General features: G+C 37.6%; 4 protein-coding genes and 1 long non-coding RNA gene across 6 annotated transcripts; 3 read left to right on the top strand and 2 right to left on the bottom strand.

The window, feature by feature from the left end:
* Positions 1–920: 920 nt before the first annotated feature.
* On the bottom strand, positions 921–2,905 carry LOC114544456. The gene is made up of 5 exons (XM_028563093.1): positions 2,532–2,905; positions 2,358–2,440; positions 2,180–2,261; positions 1,356–1,496; positions 921–1,203 (listed from the first exon to the last, which is right to left on the bottom strand). The coding sequence occupies exons 1-5, from the start codon at positions 2,699–2,701 to the stop codon at positions 921–923; spliced, it is 759 nt and encodes a 252-aa protein (XP_028418894.1). The 5' UTR covers positions 2,702–2,905.
* Positions 2,906–3,184: 279 nt separating this feature from the next.
* Positions 3,185–5,475, top strand: LOC114544459. Its single transcript, XR_003690435.1, has 4 exons — positions 3,185–3,297; positions 3,448–3,772; positions 4,914–5,008; positions 5,304–5,475. It is a non-coding gene; the product is annotated as an uncharacterized LOC114544459 (long non-coding RNA).
* A 2,019-nt stretch (positions 5,476–7,494) lies between these two features.
* On the top strand, positions 7,495–8,688 carry LOC114544460. The gene is made up of 2 exons (XM_028563095.1): positions 7,495–7,888; positions 8,194–8,688. The coding sequence occupies exons 1-2, from the start codon at positions 7,823–7,825 to the stop codon at positions 8,686–8,688; spliced, it is 561 nt and encodes a 186-aa protein (XP_028418896.1). The 5' UTR covers positions 7,495–7,822.
* A 694-nt stretch (positions 8,689–9,382) lies between these two features.
* LOC114544458 (HMG domain-containing protein 3-like) lies at positions 9,383–12,540 on the top strand. Of its 2 annotated transcripts, XR_003690434.1 has the most exons (8): positions 9,383–9,676; positions 9,805–9,938; positions 10,283–10,459; positions 10,623–10,868; positions 11,012–11,142; positions 11,219–11,344; positions 11,680–11,901; positions 12,078–12,540. XR_003690434.1 is itself a non-coding variant. In XM_028563094.1 (4 exons), exons 1-4 carry the CDS (start codon positions 11,059–11,061, stop codon positions 12,516–12,518), a joined length of 873 nt encoding a protein of 290 aa, XP_028418895.1. In that variant the 5' UTR covers positions 10,999–11,058; the 3' UTR covers positions 12,519–12,540. The 2 variants fall into 2 exon arrangements, 1 of the variants encoding a protein (XP_028418895.1); XM_028563094.1 differs by lacking the exons at positions 9,383–9,676; positions 9,805–9,938; positions 10,283–10,459; positions 10,623–10,868 and having other exon boundaries at positions 10,999–11,142.
* Positions 12,541–12,865: 325 nt separating this feature from the next.
* Positions 12,866–16,569, bottom strand: LOC114544461. The gene is made up of 16 exons (XM_028563097.1): positions 16,384–16,569; positions 16,171–16,288; positions 15,888–16,058; positions 15,643–15,795; positions 15,399–15,512; positions 15,142–15,322; positions 14,904–15,035; positions 14,721–14,809; positions 14,560–14,628; positions 14,390–14,432; positions 14,137–14,247; positions 13,964–14,023; positions 13,747–13,859; positions 13,337–13,396; positions 12,990–13,054; positions 12,866–12,902 (listed from the first exon to the last, which is right to left on the bottom strand). The coding sequence occupies exons 1-16, from the start codon at positions 16,563–16,565 to the stop codon at positions 12,866–12,868; spliced, it is 1,698 nt and encodes a 565-aa protein (XP_028418898.1). The 5' UTR covers positions 16,566–16,569.
* Between the last annotated feature and the right edge of the window lie 4,285 nt (positions 16,570–20,854).

Raw genomic sequence — 20,854 nt, 5'->3', positions numbered from 1 at the left:
CAAGGTCAAATCTGCATTGTCTTTAGATTTAGCAGCCTAAAGAATAAAATCAATTCTAAATAAAGAAAGTTTTTTAACTAATTGCTGGTTGATATTTCAATACTTACAGTAGTGATTTTCTTTGCAATGTTCTTTGCTCATGCACACATCATTCTGATGTGTGACCTCCTTATATTTCTCTTCCCTTTCTAAAGAATGCAATAATGCTTAATAAACAAATGCATGTTGTAAATATTCCCTTACTGTCTTTTAAAGGGTAAACCAAAATAATTATATAACATTGTAATCAATCTGCAAATGAAGTTGTTAAATTATTGAAAGTCTGACAATATTGATTATAACAGGTTGAACTATTAGAGTTTCAGGAATTGCCATATTGTTATAATGTAGATACTTACTCATCAATGCAGCAAATTTCAATATGACCATCAGTTACCACCTCCTTCATAATTATTGTGATGCAAGCAGTGTGTCCATCCCTCTTTCAAACCCAATCCTCTCCATATTATTGCTCTTACCAGCAGCTTCTCTTCACATCAACCACATCCATTTGCAGTATGGCACGATCATTGGTATCAGCCAAGCTGTAAGTACAATATTGTGCACTATGGCCAGGCGAGTCAATTCCTTCCATCACCACTCAATATAACCTCTTTGTTAGTCATTAATGGCAGGGATGATGTACAACTTCTGACACTGATTGAATAATATTGATGAGAAATACTGCAGATTACAGAAGTTGAACATCAACCCCACCTTGGCGTAGGAATTGCCAGACAACAACAAAGCAGAAGCAAGCACGAGGTTGCCTGCTCTAATCTTGTTGCAAGAGGGTTGAGCTGCCCATCTGCCTCCAACATAACCAGACCTACACCCCCAGGATACGACCAGGCATGTTCCAACATATGTTTTCTTATAGCTCAACACACGGCCACATCCTTGTTGTTTACAAACACTCCCATTAATGATGTTATCAAAGCTATAAGAGTGTCTGTAAACACAATACACTTTTCTTTCTTGATTGCATCTTCAGGACTGACTTCTTCCACAGTAGAGATGTATTCTGGTTGAATCGTCTTATGTTGCTGCTGTTGTTGTTGTTGGGTTCCAACATCTTCTGTGGGTTCATCTCCATCATGTCCACGGATTGTCACATTGAGCAAGTCATCCAGTAATGGCACGTCAAAACCCGGGGGACATACACTACAGTAAAATGGCAGTAAGAGATATTATTGGACGAAATATTTTATGCCATATTCAGTGATATATAATGTGTATATTTATATTTTAAATCAATAAGCATTACAGTAGGAATGTCACAAAGATTATTATTGAGGTTTTGCATCATCACTTACTCAAGAGAATCGTCCGACAAAACCTGGTCTGCCTGGATAGTGTGTTCACCAAAACTGTCATTATCATCATCACTTTCATCATCAGAACTATCATCTTTGGCTGTCAACGTTCGACTGTCAGAAATCACACTCTGACCCGACCTGAGATATAAACACATATTGGGCTATTCCATTTAATATCCGCAACCCCCCTATCGAGGAGCTTGCTTCTGGCCAACTTTACCCCTGAGGAAAATACGATTTTTTTTCATACCCCAGAAGAATTCCTGACCTAAATATGTCTACCCCTAAAGAATTCCTGACTTAAATATGTCTACCCATAAAGAATTCCTGACTTAAATATGTGTACCCATAAAGAATTCCTGACTTAAATATGTCTACCCCAGAATTCCCGACTTTCGTATGTCCACCCCGTCCACCCCTAAAGAATTCCTGACTTAAATATGTCCACCCCTAAAGAATTCCTGACTTAAACATGTCTACCCCTAAAGAATTCCCGACTTTCGTATGTCTACCCCTAAAGAATTCCTGACTTAAATATGTCTACCCCTAAAGAATTCCCAACTTTCGTATGTCCACCCTAAAGAATTCCTGACTTAAGTATGTCTACCCCTAAAGAATTCATGATAATGACCCATCCTTGAGGAATTCCAAGGCCCTAACCTGACGCAACCCTGAAGAATTCCAAGCTCCTCGATAGGGGGGTTGCGGATATTAAATGGAATAGCCCATTGCGTATTTAAAAAGTAATACTCTCTGCGCGAAACTTTGCATGTATGGGTTTCAAATTATAAACTCAGTAATCACAATAAGTTTCAAATTACCTGATAGAATATGATGTTCTAACATCCGACAAAGCAGACAATGGACGCGGATTTGAGTGCGCGTTTGGCGTTGAGGTTTTAACTATAAAATATTTCATACGAATGTTTTATGCGAATATTTTAAAAAATAATAAATGTTTACGTTTTTGGGGCAGCACTTTAAAACATATGTTCTTACTGGGAGAAGAAAAATATTTGGAAGGTGTACTTGGCGGCATATCCCTTGATTCCATTACCGTTTCGGTTTGCGTCTCTGCATTGCTAAAGTGAGTTCAACACATACATAAAAAGCATTATGAAGTAAACAAATAACACACAAAAAAGGTCAGAGGTTTTATCATTTTATACTTACCAAACTATACGATTCATCGCAAGATAGCTGTCAAGAAGCATATCCGCCACATCCTTGTCTGTTCTCAATTTATGCTGCTCCTTAAACGCTCTCCATCGAGGGAAAGAACCCAACAAATACACTTTAGAGGCATCTCTACTAGCATAATATTCTTTTCTACTCGACGACATGACTCAGTGCTCTTGAAAGATTGAGAATTTCTTTCTTAAATTGTCGGCTGGTCATGGTTTTTAGACTGAACAATCCGGGGGATTATCAACTTCGGGTGGAGTCCCCAGGCTGGCGCACGCGCAGAAGCCGTGTCTTTAAAACAGGCAAAAAAATAAGAAATTTCAACCGCTCTTCACCGCAATTTCGGCTCTCTTCACCGCAATTTCCACCGCTCTTCACCGCAATTTCCACCGCTCTTCACCGCAATTTCCACCGCTCTTCACCGCAATTTCCACCACTTTTCACCGCAATTTCCACCGCTCTTCACCGCAATTTCCACCGCTCTTCACCGCAATTTCCACTGCTCTTCACCGCAATTTCCACCGCTCTTCACCGCAATTTCCTTTCGCTTCTACGCATGTGCGAGCTTTGTTTATATTTTTCGTTTTGGTGTGAATCCATTTCATTTGCACAACATGAAGTATTGAAAAAACTAAATTAAAATGGCGGATGCATCAAGAGTGAAGAGTGGAGCTTTATAAAACCATTCAACAATTGTCTTTTAAAAGACAACCAAATAAATATTTTGAAAAACAACTACTGGGAGATATCTCCTGTAAGTTTGTCGATTTTATCTAAGTTTGAGATACTGTGTATAATTATTTTTACAGTGATTGTTGGATAATTATTAAATTTGGATAAAAGATTATACTCAGATAATGATTTTGTTTATAAAATACCTTCGTACTCTGTTCTAATATTGCAGGATTCAGATTTATGAGCAAGATAATCATGCTTCCATGGTCAAAGTAGCTCTTCTGAGTGTGTTTCATCATCAACATCAATGCCATGTGGGTCAACATCACTGAATGAAACTGCTTCAATACGAAAGCTTACAAGTGAAGATATAGATAGGAGAGGATTTTGATGGCGAGTATGGTTATCGAATGATTGAACTTTCAAACCTAGCAAGTGCATTTCAGTCCTTGCATGATTGGGAATTAGGCGGAGAGTTGAAAGTTACCGATGATGAGTCTCGTAGATATGGAAATAGCACAGTCATTGTTGAGTCAGATATTGCAGAGATTGCTGTGAGTTATGATAGCACATGGTCTAAGCGCGAGGTTCACTGCAAACTTTGGAATTGATTTTGTTATTTCGGTTGACACAGGTGAGGTTCTTGACTATAGTTTTGAATCCAAATTATCGAAGTTTGACATGTATGCATTATTGATAATTGGTGATAAAGTTGCCAACCTTAGTATAAATTAATAAATGCTAATCACTGAGTAGCATGTATGCGCACAGAACACGAATGTTGGGCTACCTATCGTATTACAAGATGTTTCACCATTCGTTCTCTCACTTCTCTGAGCAAGAAAAAAAAAAATCCTGAAAATTCAACCTTTTTCACCACAAAGAAAAACCACGCCTCGTGTTTTAATAAGTCACTGTTGCTATCTTTTTCTTGATTTACTCAACTATATGGATCGCTTCTGACACTTCACCCTCGCAAAATTTCGTACATGCTTTAATATTTGTGCATGGTGAGACTGAAGTGAAGACTTCTAAAAGTCGGACAATTAATTGATAATTGTCATGTAATTTCCTGGTATAACATCCCAACCTATACATTGTAGTTAAAATATAATAACAATATCAACCTCAAATTCAACTAATATTTGTATGCAATCAAGCAAAATTTGGACATGCTGGTTGTTAATTTTACTGCAATTATTACACAAGATATGATTACACTCCTTTATCATTACCCAATCCTGTCAGAATTGCTATCACATGTGAATGCAATATAATTTTTGTACACAATCATTATTTAATTATTGTTTTCAGCATAAATTATGCCTTAAGAGGCCTTCTCCAGACAATATTTATTGCAAGCTATATGATATTTGCTCCAATATTTGGCTATATTTGTGAAAGATACAGTTGCAAGCTCATTATGATCTATTGCCTCGTTATCTGTTAACAACATTTCTTAGCACACTACACCGAAGGAAAATGGTAGGTTAATGAATAGTTTGGTATGTTCTTGGTTCAAAAGTATCTTCCGCATTTAGTGGTGGCAATAATTTTATAATAGAGAAAACACAGGGTATGTAAACATGTGAAATAAACATCTTATTACTTGATGTGTTTCAGGTAACTCCAATCTTGGGTGTGCTTCTTATCATCTTGGGCTTTTAATTATATCTGTTGTTTGAACCTGTCTAGGGGCAAATTGAAAAGAGTCAGGGTGATATTGTTGCAGACAAGGATGTTATCATTCGTCGTTCATGGTTGAATGGTGCGAAACATATGTTACGCTGGTAGGTGATTTTTCACAACAGATGTTGCTTACTGCAGGATGAACTGTTTAGAACTGACAGAATTATCCAGTGTAAATATAGTTAGTTTGTGTAGGTTTCCTGCTGTAGTAACGCTCAATCAATAAGAGATGATCCAGTATGCTATTCCTTGTTATGCCATTGATCCTAGCTTCAAAATATATTGTTCTTTCTTCATTAAATTAAACATGTATATCTGAAATTAAACATATATTTAATATTTCCGTAAAGACATTTCTATCATATAAGTGTTAGCAATTGTTTTGTTTCTTTGTAGATACAGACAGAGCCACAGCATCGGCAGTCCTTATATTGTGGGTTTGGTATGTAATATACAATTTCTTTTACCTAAAGCTATGAATCACCGACACGCCCACTGAATCTAATTATGACGTCACTTCCGGTCCGCGGGGCTTATTTCGCTACTTCCTTACGCTTTGACTTTTGACTCCCGGTTTTTCGATGGGCGTGGTCAGACACGATCACTTAATCTAATTATGACGTCACTTCCGGTGGGCGGGGCTTATTTCGCTACTTCCTTACGCTTTGAGTTTTGACCTCCGGTTTTCCGATGCGCGTGGTCAGACACGCCCACTTATTCTAAATATGACGTCACATCCGGTCCGCGGGCTTATTTCGCTACTTCCTTACGCTTTGACCTTTCACTTCCGGTTTTTAAATAGGCGTGGTCAGACACGCACGCTTAATCTAATTATGACGTCACTTCCGGTCCGCGGGGCTTATTTCGCTACTTCCTTACGCTTTGACTTTTGACTTCCGGTTTTTCGATGGGCGTGGTCAGAAACGCCCACTTAATCTAATTATGACATCACTTCCGGTCAGCGGGGCTTATTTCGCTACTTCCTTATGCTTTGACTTTTGACTTCCGGTTTTTCGATGGGCGTGGTCAGACACGATCACTTAATCTAATTATGACGTCACTTCCGGTGGGCAGGGCTTATTTCGCTACTTCCTTATGCTTTGAGTTTTGACCTCCGGTTTTCCGATGGGCGTGGTCAGACACGCCCACTTAATCTAATTATGACGTCACATCCGGTCCGCGGGCTTATTTCGCTACTTCCTTACGCTTTGACTTTTGACTTCCGGTTTTTAAATAGGCGTGGTCAGACACGCCCGCTTAATCTAATTATGACGTCACTTCCGGTCCGCGGGGCTTATTTCGCTACTTCCTTACGCTTTGACTTTTGACTTCCGGTTTTTCGATGGGCGTGGTCAGAAACGCCCACTTAATCTAATTATGACGTCACTTCCGGTCAGCGGGGCTTATTTCGCTACTTCCTTACGCTTTGACTTTTGACTTTCGGTTTTTAAATAAGCGTGGTCAGACACGCCCACTTAATCTAATTATGACGTCACTTCCGGTCAGCGGGGCTTATTTCGCTACTTCCTTACGCTTTGACTTTTGACTTTCGGTTTTTCGATAGGCGTGGTCAGACACACTCACTTAATCTACTTATCACGTCACTTCCAGTCTGCGGGACTTATATCGCTACTTCCTTATGCTTTGACTTTTGACTTCCGGTTCTTCGATGGGCGTAGTCAGACACGCCTACTTAATCTAATTATGACGTCACTACCGGTAGGCGGGGCTTATTTCGCTACTTCCTTACGCTTTGACTTTTGACTTCCGGTTTTTAAATGGGCGTGGTCAGACATGCTTACTTAATCTAATTATGACGTCACTTCCGGTCAGCGGGGCTTATTTCGCTACTTCCTTACGCTTTGACTTTTGACATCCGGTTTTCCAATAGACGTGGTCAGACACCCCTACTTAATTAAATTATGACGTCACTTCCGGTCCGCGGGGCTTATTTCGCTACTTCCTTACGCTTTGACTTTTAAATTCCAGTTTTTATTGGGCGGGGTCAGACACGCCCACTTAATCTAATTATGATGTCACTTCTGGTCCGCAGGGCTTATTTCGCTACTTCCTTACGCTTTGACTTTTGACTTCCGGTTTTTCGATGGGCGTGGTCAGACACGCCCACTCAATCTAATTATGACGTCACTTCCGGTCCGCGGGGCTTATTTCTTTACTTCCTTACGCTTTGTTTTTTGACTTCCGGTTTTTAAATGTGCGTGGTCACACACACCCATTTAATCTAATTATGACGTCACTTTCGGTCCGCAGGGCTTATTTCGCTACTTCCTTACGCTTTGACTTTTGACTTCCGGTTTTTCGATGGGCGTGGTCAGACACGCCCACTTAATCTAATTATGACGTCACTTCCTGTGAGCGGGGCTTATTTTGCTACTTCCTTACGCTTTGACTTTCAACTTCCGATTTTTTGTGGGCGTGGTCGGACACGCTCACCTAATCGAATTATGATGTCACATCCGGTGGGCGGGCTTATTTTGTTACTTCTTTACGCTTTGACATTCAACTTTCGATTTTTTGTAGGCGTGGTCGGACACGCATACTTAATATAATTATGAAGTCACTTCCGGTAGGCGGGACTTATTTCGCTACTTCCTTACGCTTTGACTTTCAACATCTGATTTTTATATGGGCGTGGTCGGCAGTAAGGTCGCAGTCCTCAGAACGTGCATTCTAATTGGTTGACCTGTAGCCAATAAAAATCGTTCCCATGTAAACGTCATAGGCGCTCTCTGTATGAATTTATTATTATTATACACTCGCTCGCTGGGCTGGCTACATCAAATCATCGGTTATTTCCTAAAATAGTGTTTTTCGCTTCTACGTTCGCTCGCTGGCTTCATCGGTTCTTTCTTATAAAAGTTCTTTGAGGGACAACTTCGGGTTATATATTATTTATGGCGTCTTCCGGCCTATCTGATGTCGCAGCGGAAGAAGGGGGAGCAGATACGACAAAAGCCAAGGTGAAATATTAATTTTTCTGCTTGTATTAATATTCTGCTTGTAGTAAGTTTTATAATATTTCGAATTATCTTTATTTTTTAATGTTATGAACTGAACTACATTAGAATTGACAGATATAGTTGGATGAACACAAAAATAACTTTATAAATACGACATATCAGACGCTTTTCACGTGCCATTTATTTTGCGTTGATTTGCATCGGGCAGGAGTATTTTGTCAATGCCTATCTAATATATCAGGCCACACTCTGCCTGTTGGGACAAGGCATTGGTAGGTGCTTAAATGTGTATTTTTTACAATTAGCTAACCTCAGGATGGTCCAAGTGTGGCAAGGGTTCCTGTCCAAATTGTGGTTTGCAATATAGTTGCCGTTACAAGCCACCAAGTTGTTCAGGATGCAATTTTGAGCTTGGAGGATCATATGTCCCTAAAAAAAAGCCTCGTCCATTGCTGCCTAAGTGTACCTTGGTGGTGCAGCCATCAGACGGGTTATCAATCTACTCGGTTAATACCAGTACCCATGATGATCGATGTATTGTGGTTCGTGAAGAGGCTTCATCTATGTGTCAGCATCACCTGTGTAAACAGAATAGAGCCATTCATATTAACAGCCAAAAAGTGGCAAGCTTTAGTTGTCAGCATTTGGAATCCACCAGAGATTGTACAACTCCTCTTCAGACATTCAATGGGATATCAGATGAGGTCATTTCCAGTTATCTCTGTGATGATGAAACAAAAAAAACCCTGGCAGAAGTGGCAAGAGGGTCCACAATAGGTTTTTCGGGATGCGGGAAATAGGTCATTTTTCGATTGGGAAGCGGGATATTTAAAAAATAGGATGCGAGATTCGGGAATAAAATTTCTTGCGGGATACGGGATTTTCGTAATTCGTGCCTCGGGATTCCGATATATGAAATATTTTAATGACGGGATACGGGATTTAAAATATGCCGTTTGACGAATTTGAAGAGGTTTTGAGTCTGAAAAGATTCAACAAAATACTTTATTCACATGTAATAAATATTGTATGAATTTTCGCTATAAAACGGACATAGGTTACTAAATTGCAAGGCGGGATCGGGATTTCACTATAAAAGCGTCGGGATATCGAGAATTTTAAAAAAAAAACATCGGGATATCGGGATTGGGGTAGCCTATTGTGGACCCTCTGGCAAATGCATCAAAGGCACAGTCATTTCCAGTTGTTGTGCATGTTTCTCCAACTATGTATTGCGTCTTTGGAATGGCAACCACAAACAACACTGTTGGATATTGCCATGTCAAGGTAACTGAAAAGGAAATTAAATGCTGTTCCAAAGACTGCAAAGGTATGTTGAAGAGCAAGCAGCAAAAGTCCCGAAAAGTTTGCACCCACATCCATCTTTTATTGGCTCTTGGCATTTTTACACACAACGAATGTGTGTCAGCAGACCTTCCCCCACCAATAGTGCCAGACAGTTCCTTGACAACAATTGACAGAAGGGGAGCAAGTCTCGCAAGGCAACCATGGGACTTAAAATGAAGTTAAAGTTGCCATATGTCATTCCAAAACCCATTATTCAGGCAGCAGGTAAAATGGATTTTTCCGGGTGGCCAGAGCAGTTTGAACCAGACCAAACTTTGTGTGATTTGTGTAAAAGTCCTCTTGGTCAGTCCAAGCCACACCCAAATCAACGTGGGCGATCAATCATAATGACCAATGGATGTCCATTCAAAACAGTCAAAATGCTAGTCAAAGATTGCTCATGTTGCTTTGCTATGCACCAAGTGTTTCCCTACACATTAGGTAAGTATATACAGTTCAATATTTTTTGTAGTATAGTAATTCTATGTTGACAGGTGAGTTTCTATTTCACAGTGTACATGTTGGCTCAGGGACAAAGGTTAATTTGATTCAATTTTATTGCCTTTTAGGTCTGTTTAATATTAGTGACAAGGTTCTGGTGGCACTTGAAATTCTATTAGACTTCCGAGAATTGTTCAAAAGAGGAGTGCCAATTTCTGTAGCCATAAAAAGTAAATTAGCTGTGATGGTCCAGAAAGTTGAGGTAATTTCAAGATGATTGTGTATGTACTATGCAATAGTATGCTGTACAACTGCCTAGAATCTGTCAGTGTCAGATTAGTCTTAGTATTTACAATAGGACTAGTCTAATAAAATTGGCAAATCGTCTGGTATGGGAATTTGTTAAGGCCCTGTTAAACGATGCAATTTTTCTTGAAACTTGCAACTCCACTCTTGACTGATGTAACATTGGCAAAGTGTGACTTCACGAATTAAAATCTCTCAAGAGTAGCATTGCATTGCAAGTTGCAAAAAAAATTGCACTGTGTAACAGGACCTTTAGTCTTGCTCTAAATATTAACAAAGTATCCTGTTGTATTTATTAAGGAATCGCCAACAGAAAATGAGTTGGAAAGTATTGCTACACATTTGTACAATGGGTTTTATTGCTTTGAGGCAATAACTGAACGCAATATGGATTCAGGTGTTTGTGGAATTTGTGGTACTGTTGGTGAAGTGTATTTTGGGGATAGGAATGAAAAAAATTGCTGCAGCATTAGCGAGGTAAAGCATTCATGGACCAGAAAAGCCACATGAGAATTTTAGTAACATTTTGGTCTTTAGTAGTGTTCAATTATTAGAATGTCCTTGCTGGTCTTTAGCCTGTTCTCAGATCCCTCTGATTTGCCAGGGCTTCTTACACAAAATATTCGCATTTTCATTGTAGATTGATTACTCACCACTACAAGATATAGATTGTGAGGAAGATGATCCTATTTCCTTTGAGATTTTCTTGGAGAAATTAAAATACAATTTGGTGGAAAAGACAACCTACACACGATCGGAAAAGGCCACTATCTACTTTTCCACCATTCCACCAGTCATAGCCCCATCATTGAGAGGTACAAAATTGTTCAACACTGAAGGGGAAAAAAAAGTGCTTTTCTCAAGCAATATGGCAAACCTAATAAAGGTTTGTAGCATTACTCATAGTACAATTTAGCCATTCAATTAAAATAATAAATGCAATATAATACAGCTTGTTTGTGACCATGAATGGTTATTTGGACCAGAATTGATTTTTTAAGTGAATTTAATTATGCATCTGTTGCACAGGTGATCCAGCTCTTTTGCATCATTGGATATCCACTCAAGTAGTTGACATGAACACAATTGAGCAATGCAGTGTCGAGAAGCTAAAAGAACTTTGTCATTTGTGTAATATAGCAATTTCAGGCAAATCAAAGGTATTTACTGTAATTTACGATTGTGACTTGGTATTAATTTGCACGAAATAACTTGCATTTTATTTCTTCGCGTCAGGCAAGAATGCTCATTGATTTGCGGTCATTGTATGAAACCTTGCTGGTTGGTTCATGTCCTTGCCATGGCTTCACAAAAGTGCCAGGGCATACTGGTGGTTTCTACCACATTGTTTGTCGCCATGGCGTAAGTATAGAAATATTTCACCTGCAATGCAACTCTACTTTTGAGACATGTAAATTACAAAAGTACAACTTATATTTCGTATTGTTCTCTCAGCATATCGAACATCTTCACTGACACTAATTAACATCTCTCAAGAGCAGAATTGCATTGCAAGTTGCGAGAAAAGTTGCACCCTGTAACAGGGCATTTATCATCTTGTTTTCTTAGACAACCGTAGCCCTAGTCTTAGACGTATACAGTGTTATACCATTTAGAGCATTTATAAAATTTACATTTATAGAATTTTTACTCTGGGTGTTCTAAAAATAATCCTTTTGGGTGTCCTTTCCTTTCAGGTAACCGCAGCTTCAAAGTTTCTGACTTTACAGGAGTCAGTAAGACATGCTGCCGATCTCTATTTATCATTTAAGCATATTCCTCTTGTTTTTCTTTGCGACACGGCTTGTGGGTTTGTCAGGCACTTAGAGTGCCGGGTCAGTAAAGAAATGACCGAACAGCTATGGAAAGATAACAGAAGGTGTTTTGAGGTACCATCGTTGGATAAACCACCATCAAAGGTATCGTTTACGAAAAATCTACATATTACTGGTGTATTGTGCACATTCATTGCCCTGCAACATTTTTGTTCAGTCAAGGCTAACTTAAGATATGACTGGAAAACAGTTTAGAATATTCTGAAAACCCATAAAATGGAACAAATAAATTATTAATTTTGTCGTCATGACACTTCTAGGAAATGAGTGTCCCTATGCTGACAACAGCAGAATACAGAAAAAGTGACAATGATATGATACAGGTGGAGGATGGTAGCATGATTCATCCATTGACAGGCACATCCAGGAGATATGTTTTAGGTGACAGATTTCACACAGCAAGCAATCCTCACAAGTCACCCCTTTGTGAATATCACAACATAAATCTTTTGTCTCAGTCGAACACGATAAAAACAAGCTATCAAGAGTCCGAAAACAACCGAAAGAATGTGCGACGGTTACGAAGCTCGACAATGCAAAATTTTTCCACACACTATTTTTATAACTTTTTGATGGATTTCTATCAAAATGAGGAAATAGTAAAAAAGCAACACGACGTAGCTTCGAGACAGCTAAAACCTGGGCAGATGTTATGCAGGAATTCATATATGCAATTTGTGATAAAAGATGGTGAAAAATAAGCATTAGGGTTATTACTCATCGCGCGCTTGTTGTTACGTTGGGTAGGTGGAGCTCATCAGTCTTGGAAGACAGTCCACCTAGGAGAAGGAAAACTCTGATTTAAAACCCCCGGACTCGTGCAATAAATGGGTCAGGCTGTCCATGTCGGATTCATTGATGCTGCTAATAATTATTGCAATACTTAATGTTTCCTAGGCATGCTGACGAGCCCTGAGATAGGGCAAAACAGCCATTATACACGAATTGTTATACATAGTATTATTTATTGGATCTAGTTTTCATAACTTTTCATATCTTTAGCAAGCAACTGGACGGTTTATTCGTTCTTTAATGTTTTCCAATTAAATTATTTTTTAGATTTCTGTTTGCAGAAGTCGCACAGCCTATAATGAAAAAAACAACTTGTTTGAACGTCAATCATATTTATAGGACGTTGAAGTATTAACATTACTGTAAATGTATTGACTTACCACTTTCCTTTAGGTACTCTTTCAATTCCTAGGCACTCCTGATGGTAGTAGCCTTTACCTGGACACTATAGTTATGGTTGAAAAATAAGCAGTTATTGACCGACATTAAGTTTTAAGGAAACTATTAGTGGGATACGAGATGTAGTATCGTTTATTTTACAGATAGTGGAATGAACATAGAAACCTCAACCAGACAACATAAGATTGCTTTTATAAATTTCTCGTACATAAGGTTCTGGGACAAGAAACTCTCGGAACTGAGAAAATATATGCGAGCTTAACTGTTTTACTGCATTTGAGCACAATGCAAAATCGAATCTAGTCTATATGTACTATTTTATACATACGTTCTTTTTGTTTGTGGTTTCACATATCAGCATCATGTCCTCCGATTCTTTATCTCTTTCCTGGAACGATTATGGTATATACATCATTGTATATACATTGTATATACATCGTGCAACTTGCTCTTAATTCAGAACTGCGTGACACAAAGTTCAGAAGTTCTAGCCGGTAAGAGAACTTAGGGGGAAAACTAATGTAAATAAACTGATCAATGATGATAATGTATTTTCCTTTAATGCTGGTATCATGCATGAATAAAAAGGACTTAGACAGGAATTGCACTGGTCCAATATGAATTCGGGGACACGCAAGTTTCCCGTCCGAAAGTTACCGTCTCGTCCAAACAGTGGGAAAATTATGCAGATATTGAAAAATTGTATAAGTACGTCATAGAACTAGATGTATGATTTACCTCTTTGCATGAACACCATTTGTATACTTTAATTTTGCCGGAATTCGGAGGACATGATAATCCACTCGTCCCAGCAGTTGTCCCAACACTCTTATTATCAGATCGTGTAGAGCCTATATGTGATTTAAAAAAAGAAAATATGCTCATCAAAATGTTGATGCAAAAAGTGCATGGATTTGGACAGACACACTTGTTAATCAGAACTTCTTTTACTTACTCCGAGGAAGAACGCCAATAGCACCTTCTGCAAATAATTGCTTTCTGGTGTGCGATTCACCTGTAATTAGTTAAAAGGCATAGACATATTTATGTTATATATATATATTATATATACAGTAATTTATATAATCGTACTTGCAAACCACACAAGACACATCGTATATCGTTTACCTCTTGCAGGCATTTCATTTGCTTGCTCGCAGACGTTTTGATCGCCAGTTGCTATTGGGGTTGAATCGGGAATTTTGTCTTGGGAAGTTCTCACGTCTGTTGTATTGTGATCTAAGATAATTGGAAAGAGCAAAATAACGTAAATGAATTGTATGCCGGGCAGCAACAGGTATTGCATTGAGTCAGGTGCACGCAACTGTAGTAACGAGCATAAATATTCGCATGCAAGCTGAATAAGTCAAATAAAACGAACCTATTTCGGGTCTCTTTATTATTTTTTGCGCGACTTCAATGGCCTGTAAATTAATCACAGAAAAACTTGTAACGCTTAAAACTTTATAACATCGTTAAAAAAACATTAAAAAAACTACAAAAGCATCAAAACTCGTTAGTAATTCGTTTTGATAATTTAATATGACATACCCAAGCAAATGTTTTCCTTTTTCTTGGAGTCAGGTTGTTATATCTAGCCTTTGTGTTCGGTGTAAGTTTCTATTTGAATAGCCAAGGATACACCGTGAAACACAGATTAGACAAGTCGTTAAACTGCTCATACAATCTCCTAACTGAGTAAGCCTGCATACCTCTGTAAAACTGAAGTCGAGCTCCTCTTCACTTTCGGTAGGTGTAGTTGTATTTTCGCGATATTGCATGACTTGACTATTTTTAAATGCTATACAAATGTGTTATTAAAGGTTTCAAAAATTTAATATGCTGATGAAATACTCAAATAGTAATCCTCATCTGATTCTGTTATTTCTGTATACCTTCTAACTTTATCCTCAACTCGTTTTCGAGAGTGTCCAACCTTTCGCAACCTTCGTCCGATATTGTTGTTGCTGGATTGTTCATTTCTTCCATATCACTCTCATTGGGGGCATCATCCCGAATTCCACTGGCTAATGAGTAATATTGTTAGAAAAACGATTACATTCAAGATACAAAACAAGCCTAAACTTCGAACCAGAAAGAATTGCATAGAAACTTTATTTAAAACTTTCTTACCATACGCTATCATATGTTGCGTGAATGGCATCAGTTTCCCCAGAGGAATTCGGTACGCTCTTTTCTGGCAAACGTGTTTCCTTTTAATCATTTGCTCCAAGGTGCATTCCCTGTCTTTGCCGAAGTATATCCCTATTGTCCCCGGCTCCCGTACAAGCGTACTTTGCAATTCTTTGAATTCCTATTAAAACAACAAACATTTTGTGAAATGCAGTCACAAGACCGCGTTAGACTCCAACACTGTACGTGTTACTCACTGTATGTGAAATATCGACAAAACTGTCGACAGCAGTTGACAGTAGCGCAATGCCTGGAACCTTCATCCCTTCGATGTTGTTGACAGTAACTTTAGGGTGCAGCCATGTAAGAATCTTAAAAGAGATCAGCAAAATCTGTGAATGTTATATCCAAGGAAATCGAACACTGTGTATATGGCGCCATTTAATACTTTATTTTTCCGGAATTTTTTTTATGTAAATAGAAAAATGAAAGAAAACAAACCCGGTCTTTTTCCTCGGCTATCTTTTCAATGATGTAAGCTTCTAGCCTTTGCATTGTTGAACGTATGCTTACTGTCTGCACCTTTAATAACTCGCCGCATGCAAACAATACATAATCTTTGGTGTTCGCTTGGTTACCACACGAGAGACGTAACTAGAATGAGAAACATAAGTCATTTAAAAATGAACTCTATTATTGAAAACTAGTCCGATCTATTTTTTGCGAGTTATTTGAGTTTCACATACCAGAGCATTTGCGACAAGTACCGCGGCAATACCAGACAACCACCTTGCCTGCACCTTCAGGTCGTTTTCATCGAAGATCGCTTGGACGACCTCTTCGACAATTTCACGCGCATGTTCAAAAACCTCAGCCCATAACTCCAGGTATTTAATTGCCCAGACAAGCAAAATACCCTATATAACAATGACATATTGGTCATGGATTTTGAAGGTATAGTAGCCTAAAATAACTTATGATTAAGTTGAAGTACACGACGTTTACATTTCCATATAGACTAAAATATACCTTGTTTTCTTGCATGAACTCTCGCATAACCTTCAGTTGCTTGTCGTTAAACTTGGCTTGTTCATTCCGTTCCTTGTTCCAGCTCACGTAATTAAACCTAATAACTCTCCCTACTAATCTACAATGAAACAGATTTCGAAGGTTAATGTTAATAACGTAATTTCAGTTTAAGAATTAAAAGACAATTCATTAATAATTGCATAAGTGTACTACCGGGAAACTTCGGGAGAATTCGTCGATATTAACGTGGCGGCCTTGATGGATGTCATCCCCACCTTATTTGATCCAGACATCAGTCGCCCTTGTGCTTGCAGCAGAAACTCGTTAAAGTTAACATTGGGTTTAGGGTCATCAATCATTATGACCCCAGTCGTTCTCGATGCTATCTCTTGCATTTTCTTTCTAATTAAAATAATTGAAGTCTGCTTTTCAAACATTTGCGAAAAAATTTTTTATACACAACGTATAATTTTAACGTGAAACTCACGTAGATGTCCACATGTCTGGGAGTCTCCACCACTTAGTAACATTACGTGCAATCGATTGGGAATTCCAACACCCCGAGCAAGGAGATTTAGACTCTCCGATTTCCCTATGCTCCTTTCTTCGGAGAATATCATGCCAATAGAACTCTCTCCTAAATGACGAAGACGTTAAAAACAAAGGTAACTATGAGAAAAGAAATTGAAACATGGTAATACTGTCTATGGTAGTACTGTACAGTGAAGTTATTTACGTCTTTCACTTTCCGCGATTGAGCTACCTGTTCATTCAAACAGTAACTTACTCCAAACATCTTCAGGATTGAGAGCATTCCTCAGCAACCGAGCACAGTGAATGCTGTTGCCAGCAAAAATGAGTCCATATTAGGGCCCAAGCATTGCGAAAGTAGTATGAACCTTACAAAAAAATGAATATATAATTAAAAAATTATTTGGTATAATCGTTTATGTAGTCCAAGTGACACTTGAAATAGTTGGCCAAAAAAGTCTAGTAGTGCGCTGTAGATGTTTCGTAGCCCAAAAACACCGCATTTTTACCTTGCAACAGAACGATTCAACTTTGCGTAATCGTTCAGTAAGCTTTCGTTAATTTGCAATTGGTGGTTTTTTAAAGACTTGTCCAATATTAGATACTTATGATCAATTGGATCTAACACTTTACCATTCTCAATATGCACCTGTAATAATTGAAATTGAATAATTAAATAAACTAATAAAGAGAACGTTCCCAGGGCTAAACAAAATGCTTTCAGTTGGAGAAGGGATATAAACTAAACGCAAACTTTAGAAATCAACAGATCTCAATATTCTAGTTTTGGTTGTTTCGTTTTAGAATAGTTATGTTTTTCTTTCAAATGCACAACTAGGTAAATATCTATACAAGCGTAATACAACATACATCATTGGAAATAATCCAGTAGTTATTCCCTTGGTATCCCATGAAACGCGTTTCATGGAAAACCCTTTTGTTCTCCTGTTGGGAGAAGTCTTCTTTCAGGTAGCAGGCGTACGAATGGACGACAGCTGACGTCACGTGCGGCCCCAATAAGAACGTTCCTTCTCCATAAGCAGCTCTTAATGAGTCAATGAAACGTTGCTTGGAGTCGAAACAATTGACGTTCAATACGATAAGTCTGAAAAAATCACCAGATGGCACATGCAATTGTATCGTTCGCGTAGTCTTTGAAAGCTATCTACTTCTAAACTATTCATAAGAACATGTTTATACTTAAAAATCCGGCACATTATAATTAATCCTCGGAAATAAGAAGAAATTGGCAGAAATTGGTCAAAACGTGAGCACTGGAAAACTAATTTTTATAGAGAACTGAGCGAAATTTTCTTTCGAGAAAAAGGCGATCAAAACTTTTGCGGGTATTTTAGTGATGCCAGATTTTTCCACCTCCTACTTCTGTAAGCCTGTTCCTTACGCCTTTGCTAATTGCTGTTTGTGTTTTTTTATTAATCTTAAGGTGTGAAAATAATTTCATTTAATATCAAAGCAAAAAAAGTATATTATCAAATATTACTTTTGTATCCCGATACATATTTTATGTGTATCTATATAGGTGCCATGATAATGTGCCCTAATTATCACACATGCCGCTGCATCGGAAACGCATTGTGAAATTAGTATGGACAATGACGCGGTTGTTTAGAGCCTATATTCATTGTGTAAACTGGCTATATACGATGATGTGCATATTTAAAATACATTTCGTTTAGCGTCTAGTTTATTCCAATTGAGTAACTGTTAATCGTATACATCTAATATCGTATGTATGGAAATGCACAAGTCTGCGCAAGGACACAACAGGACCATTTTCATACTAAAACAAGAAACCACCCGGTACTTTAATGAGTTGCGAAGAACTCGTATAAAAATCCCATTTACAATAAGCTTATGTTGGCCTAGGTTTACACTTTTGCCTTATTGTAGCGGCAGTTTGCGAACAAATTTACTGTTCTTATTCATTCGAATCGTTTGTGACGTTTATACAACGCATCATTTCAGCTGCGACTATATTTTCGCTCATATATATTGCCCTAATGTGTATATACAACTTCAGTAGTTCCATTTTTTTTATACACGAAAAACTATATTGTGCACGCGAGCGTATTTACCATGCATAAAAAACTCCAGTGTGCGGAGAAACAATAAATGTATATCGTTTAACACTACACAAACCTGATTGTAGTTTCCTCATCTTCGGAGGCTGAACCACAACAGCAAACCCAATGCCCAGCAGAATTTTCTTCTTCTTTCAGCTTTAGCTTCCCAAATATTTTGAGCGAGAAATCCCCAAACATGGAAAATTTTTTCCCATAGTAAGTTTTGTTGCCAGCCACACAAAACATTGTTAAAACACTTTCAATCTACATACAAAACGAAGATCATATTAATATAGGGATACCAATTACCATATTCTCAATGTTATTGAAAAATAAAAATCTCGTTGCTCGCTTTACTAACCTCAGTGTCAGAAAGATTTATATACGTGCCGAAAGGTCTACAAACTTTCCCACTTGCCAAATAGTGAACTTGCTAAGAGTCGAAGGAGAAAGAGAACGCAAGCATATGATAACTGTTATATATACCCAGTGCTTCCACTTTGGAAAATCAGAAAATCCTTTTTTTCTCCTTATTTTCACTGAAAATTCCTTTAAAAAATTGTGAAATTTCCTTCACATTTCCTTCGAGCAATTAAAAGAAATTATGTCGAATATGCTCTAAAAAAGCCTTTTCCCAAAATACGATTATCGTAATGTTCAATTTTATCATTGCTCTAAAGTCTGAAAAACTCTGAGTACAATTATACTTTGTAGAGAAAACTGACAGAGCTAAAACTATAAACAGAATTGCATAATTCAAAATATGCCCGTAGCTTCAAATGTCATAGTTTTGGCCTCAATTTACCTTAAATGAATCAACAATCAAAACTTGCATTTAAAAATTTATATAAATTACAAGCTTATAAAAGCGTGAAGGAAAAAGGTAGCTACTTAGAATGTTTTAGTCTTTTAGATGTAATTGTTATAATTTATTTTACACAATTACTATGATTTATACAAAATAGGTATTAAACGAAGCATTTCAAGTAAATTAATGGCATTTATTCCATTTATTAATTATTTTTCGGTTAATAAGTGTTATGCGCAAGGTCTATTTAGTGAGATTTAGACTTATTTTACCACTTTTTTTTCAAAACGATGTAAATATTACTAATTTTGGTAAAATTTTGATATTTCATTCAAATTCGCTTCGTTTTTCTAGAATTTCCCTCAAATTTCCTTTAAAATTTATTTCCTTGAAATTTCCTTCATCTTACAAAAAAATCCTTTTAAAAGGAAATTTCCTTCAAAGTGGAAGCGCTGTATATACCATACGAAGATCACATGACGGCATAAGGTTAATCACACTTAATTAATGACACTTAATTAATGACAAACCATCTATATGGAGTGTAATATGAGACGGAAGGTGCATGGTAGTATGATGGCAGGAAGTGCAGAAGTATATAATGAGGATATTAATGTGAAACCTTGTAATGTGTGTAAGTAAAACTTGTGAAACGTGCAAACTTCATGATTGCTTTCAAAGCAAAACTGTTGGTTTTTTTATGTTACATACATATACACACATCAATCGTTTTATTTCGTTTCACTGTTTTGAGTACGTTTTGTATTTCAAAGCAATGTTTGTGAATTGTGACATCCTCTAATAATGTTACTAGGTGACGCTGTCCAAGTTGTCAGGGAAAAAATGTCAAGTTTTTCAACGGCTATAAATAGACCACTTCAAAAATAGCGGCTATTAATCGCTATATAGATGTGTGACTATTATTAGAAGTATTAACAGTCACAAAAATGACAGTTGCCCTTGACAACTTGGTCAGCTTTCCCTGGCAACATTTCAGATGACGTCACAAACATTGATCTCACTGCTGCAAAACTTAAGGGCCTAATTCCACGGGCACTTTTTCTCCGCGAAATATTTCGCCTGTTTCTTTTGAATTTCGACCACATTTTAAATTTCGCCTGTTTCTTTTGAATTTCGACCACTTCATTGCTCACAATTCAAGCAGGCGAAATAGTTATAGTAGTTAGTTAGTTAGTTAGTTAGTTAGTTAGTTATAATTAGTTATGGTTAGTGAGTTGGTCATTGTTAATCAAATTCGCAT

Source organism: Dendronephthya gigantea, unplaced genomic scaffold (assembly GCF_004324835.1).
Source record: "Dendronephthya gigantea isolate DGI-Jeju-01 unplaced genomic scaffold, DenGig_1.0 000796F, whole genome shotgun sequence".
In the NCBI taxonomy this organism is placed as follows: domain Eukaryota; kingdom Metazoa; phylum Cnidaria; class Anthozoa; order Malacalcyonacea; family Nephtheidae; genus Dendronephthya; species Dendronephthya gigantea.
The sequence above is the reverse complement of the archived record's forward strand: the minus strand, read 5'-3'. Positions and strand labels throughout refer to the sequence as shown.

Bases quoted from the DNA above. Each gene is read 5' to 3' on its own strand.
- LOC114544456 (XM_028563093.1), bottom strand. From the start codon at position 2,701: ATGTCGTCGAGTAGAAAAGAATATTATGCTAGTAGAGATGCCTCTAAA. The intron at 2,262-2,357 runs GTAAGAACATAT...AATATTTTATAG, and splicing joins CAAATATTTTTCTTCTCCCA to TTAAAACCTCAACGCCAAAC. The intron at 1,204-1,355 runs GTAAGTGATGAT...ATTTTACTGTAG, and splicing joins TTGTCGGACGATTCTCTTGA to TGTATGTCCCCCGGGTTTTG.
- LOC114544460 (XM_028563095.1), top strand. From the start codon at position 7,823: ATGGCGTCTTCCGGCCTATCTGATGTCGCAGCGGAAGAAGGGGGAGCA. The intron at 7,889-8,193 runs GTGAAATATTAA...TTTTACAATTAG, and splicing joins CAGATACGACAAAAGCCAAG to CTAACCTCAGGATGGTCCAA.
- LOC114544458 (XM_028563094.1), top strand. From the start codon at position 11,059: ATGAACACAATTGAGCAATGCAGTGTCGAGAAGCTAAAAGAACTTTGT. The intron at 11,143-11,218 runs GTATTTACTGTA...TCTTCGCGTCAG, and splicing joins CAATTTCAGGCAAATCAAAG to GCAAGAATGCTCATTGATTT. The intron at 11,345-11,679 runs GTAAGTATAGAA...CTTTCCTTTCAG, and splicing joins ACATTGTTTGTCGCCATGGC to GTAACCGCAGCTTCAAAGTT.
- LOC114544461 (XM_028563097.1), bottom strand. From the start codon at position 16,565: ATGCAAGAGATAGCATCGAGAACGACTGGGGTCATAATGATTGATGAC. The intron at 14,810-14,903 runs GTATACAGAAAT...ACATTTGTATAG, and splicing joins GTTGAGGATAAAGTTAGAAG to CATTTAAAAATAGTCAAGTC. The intron at 12,903-12,989 runs GTAAGTCAATAC...TTTTCATTATAG, and splicing joins AGAGTACCTAAAGGAAAGTG to GCTGTGCGACTTCTGCAAAC.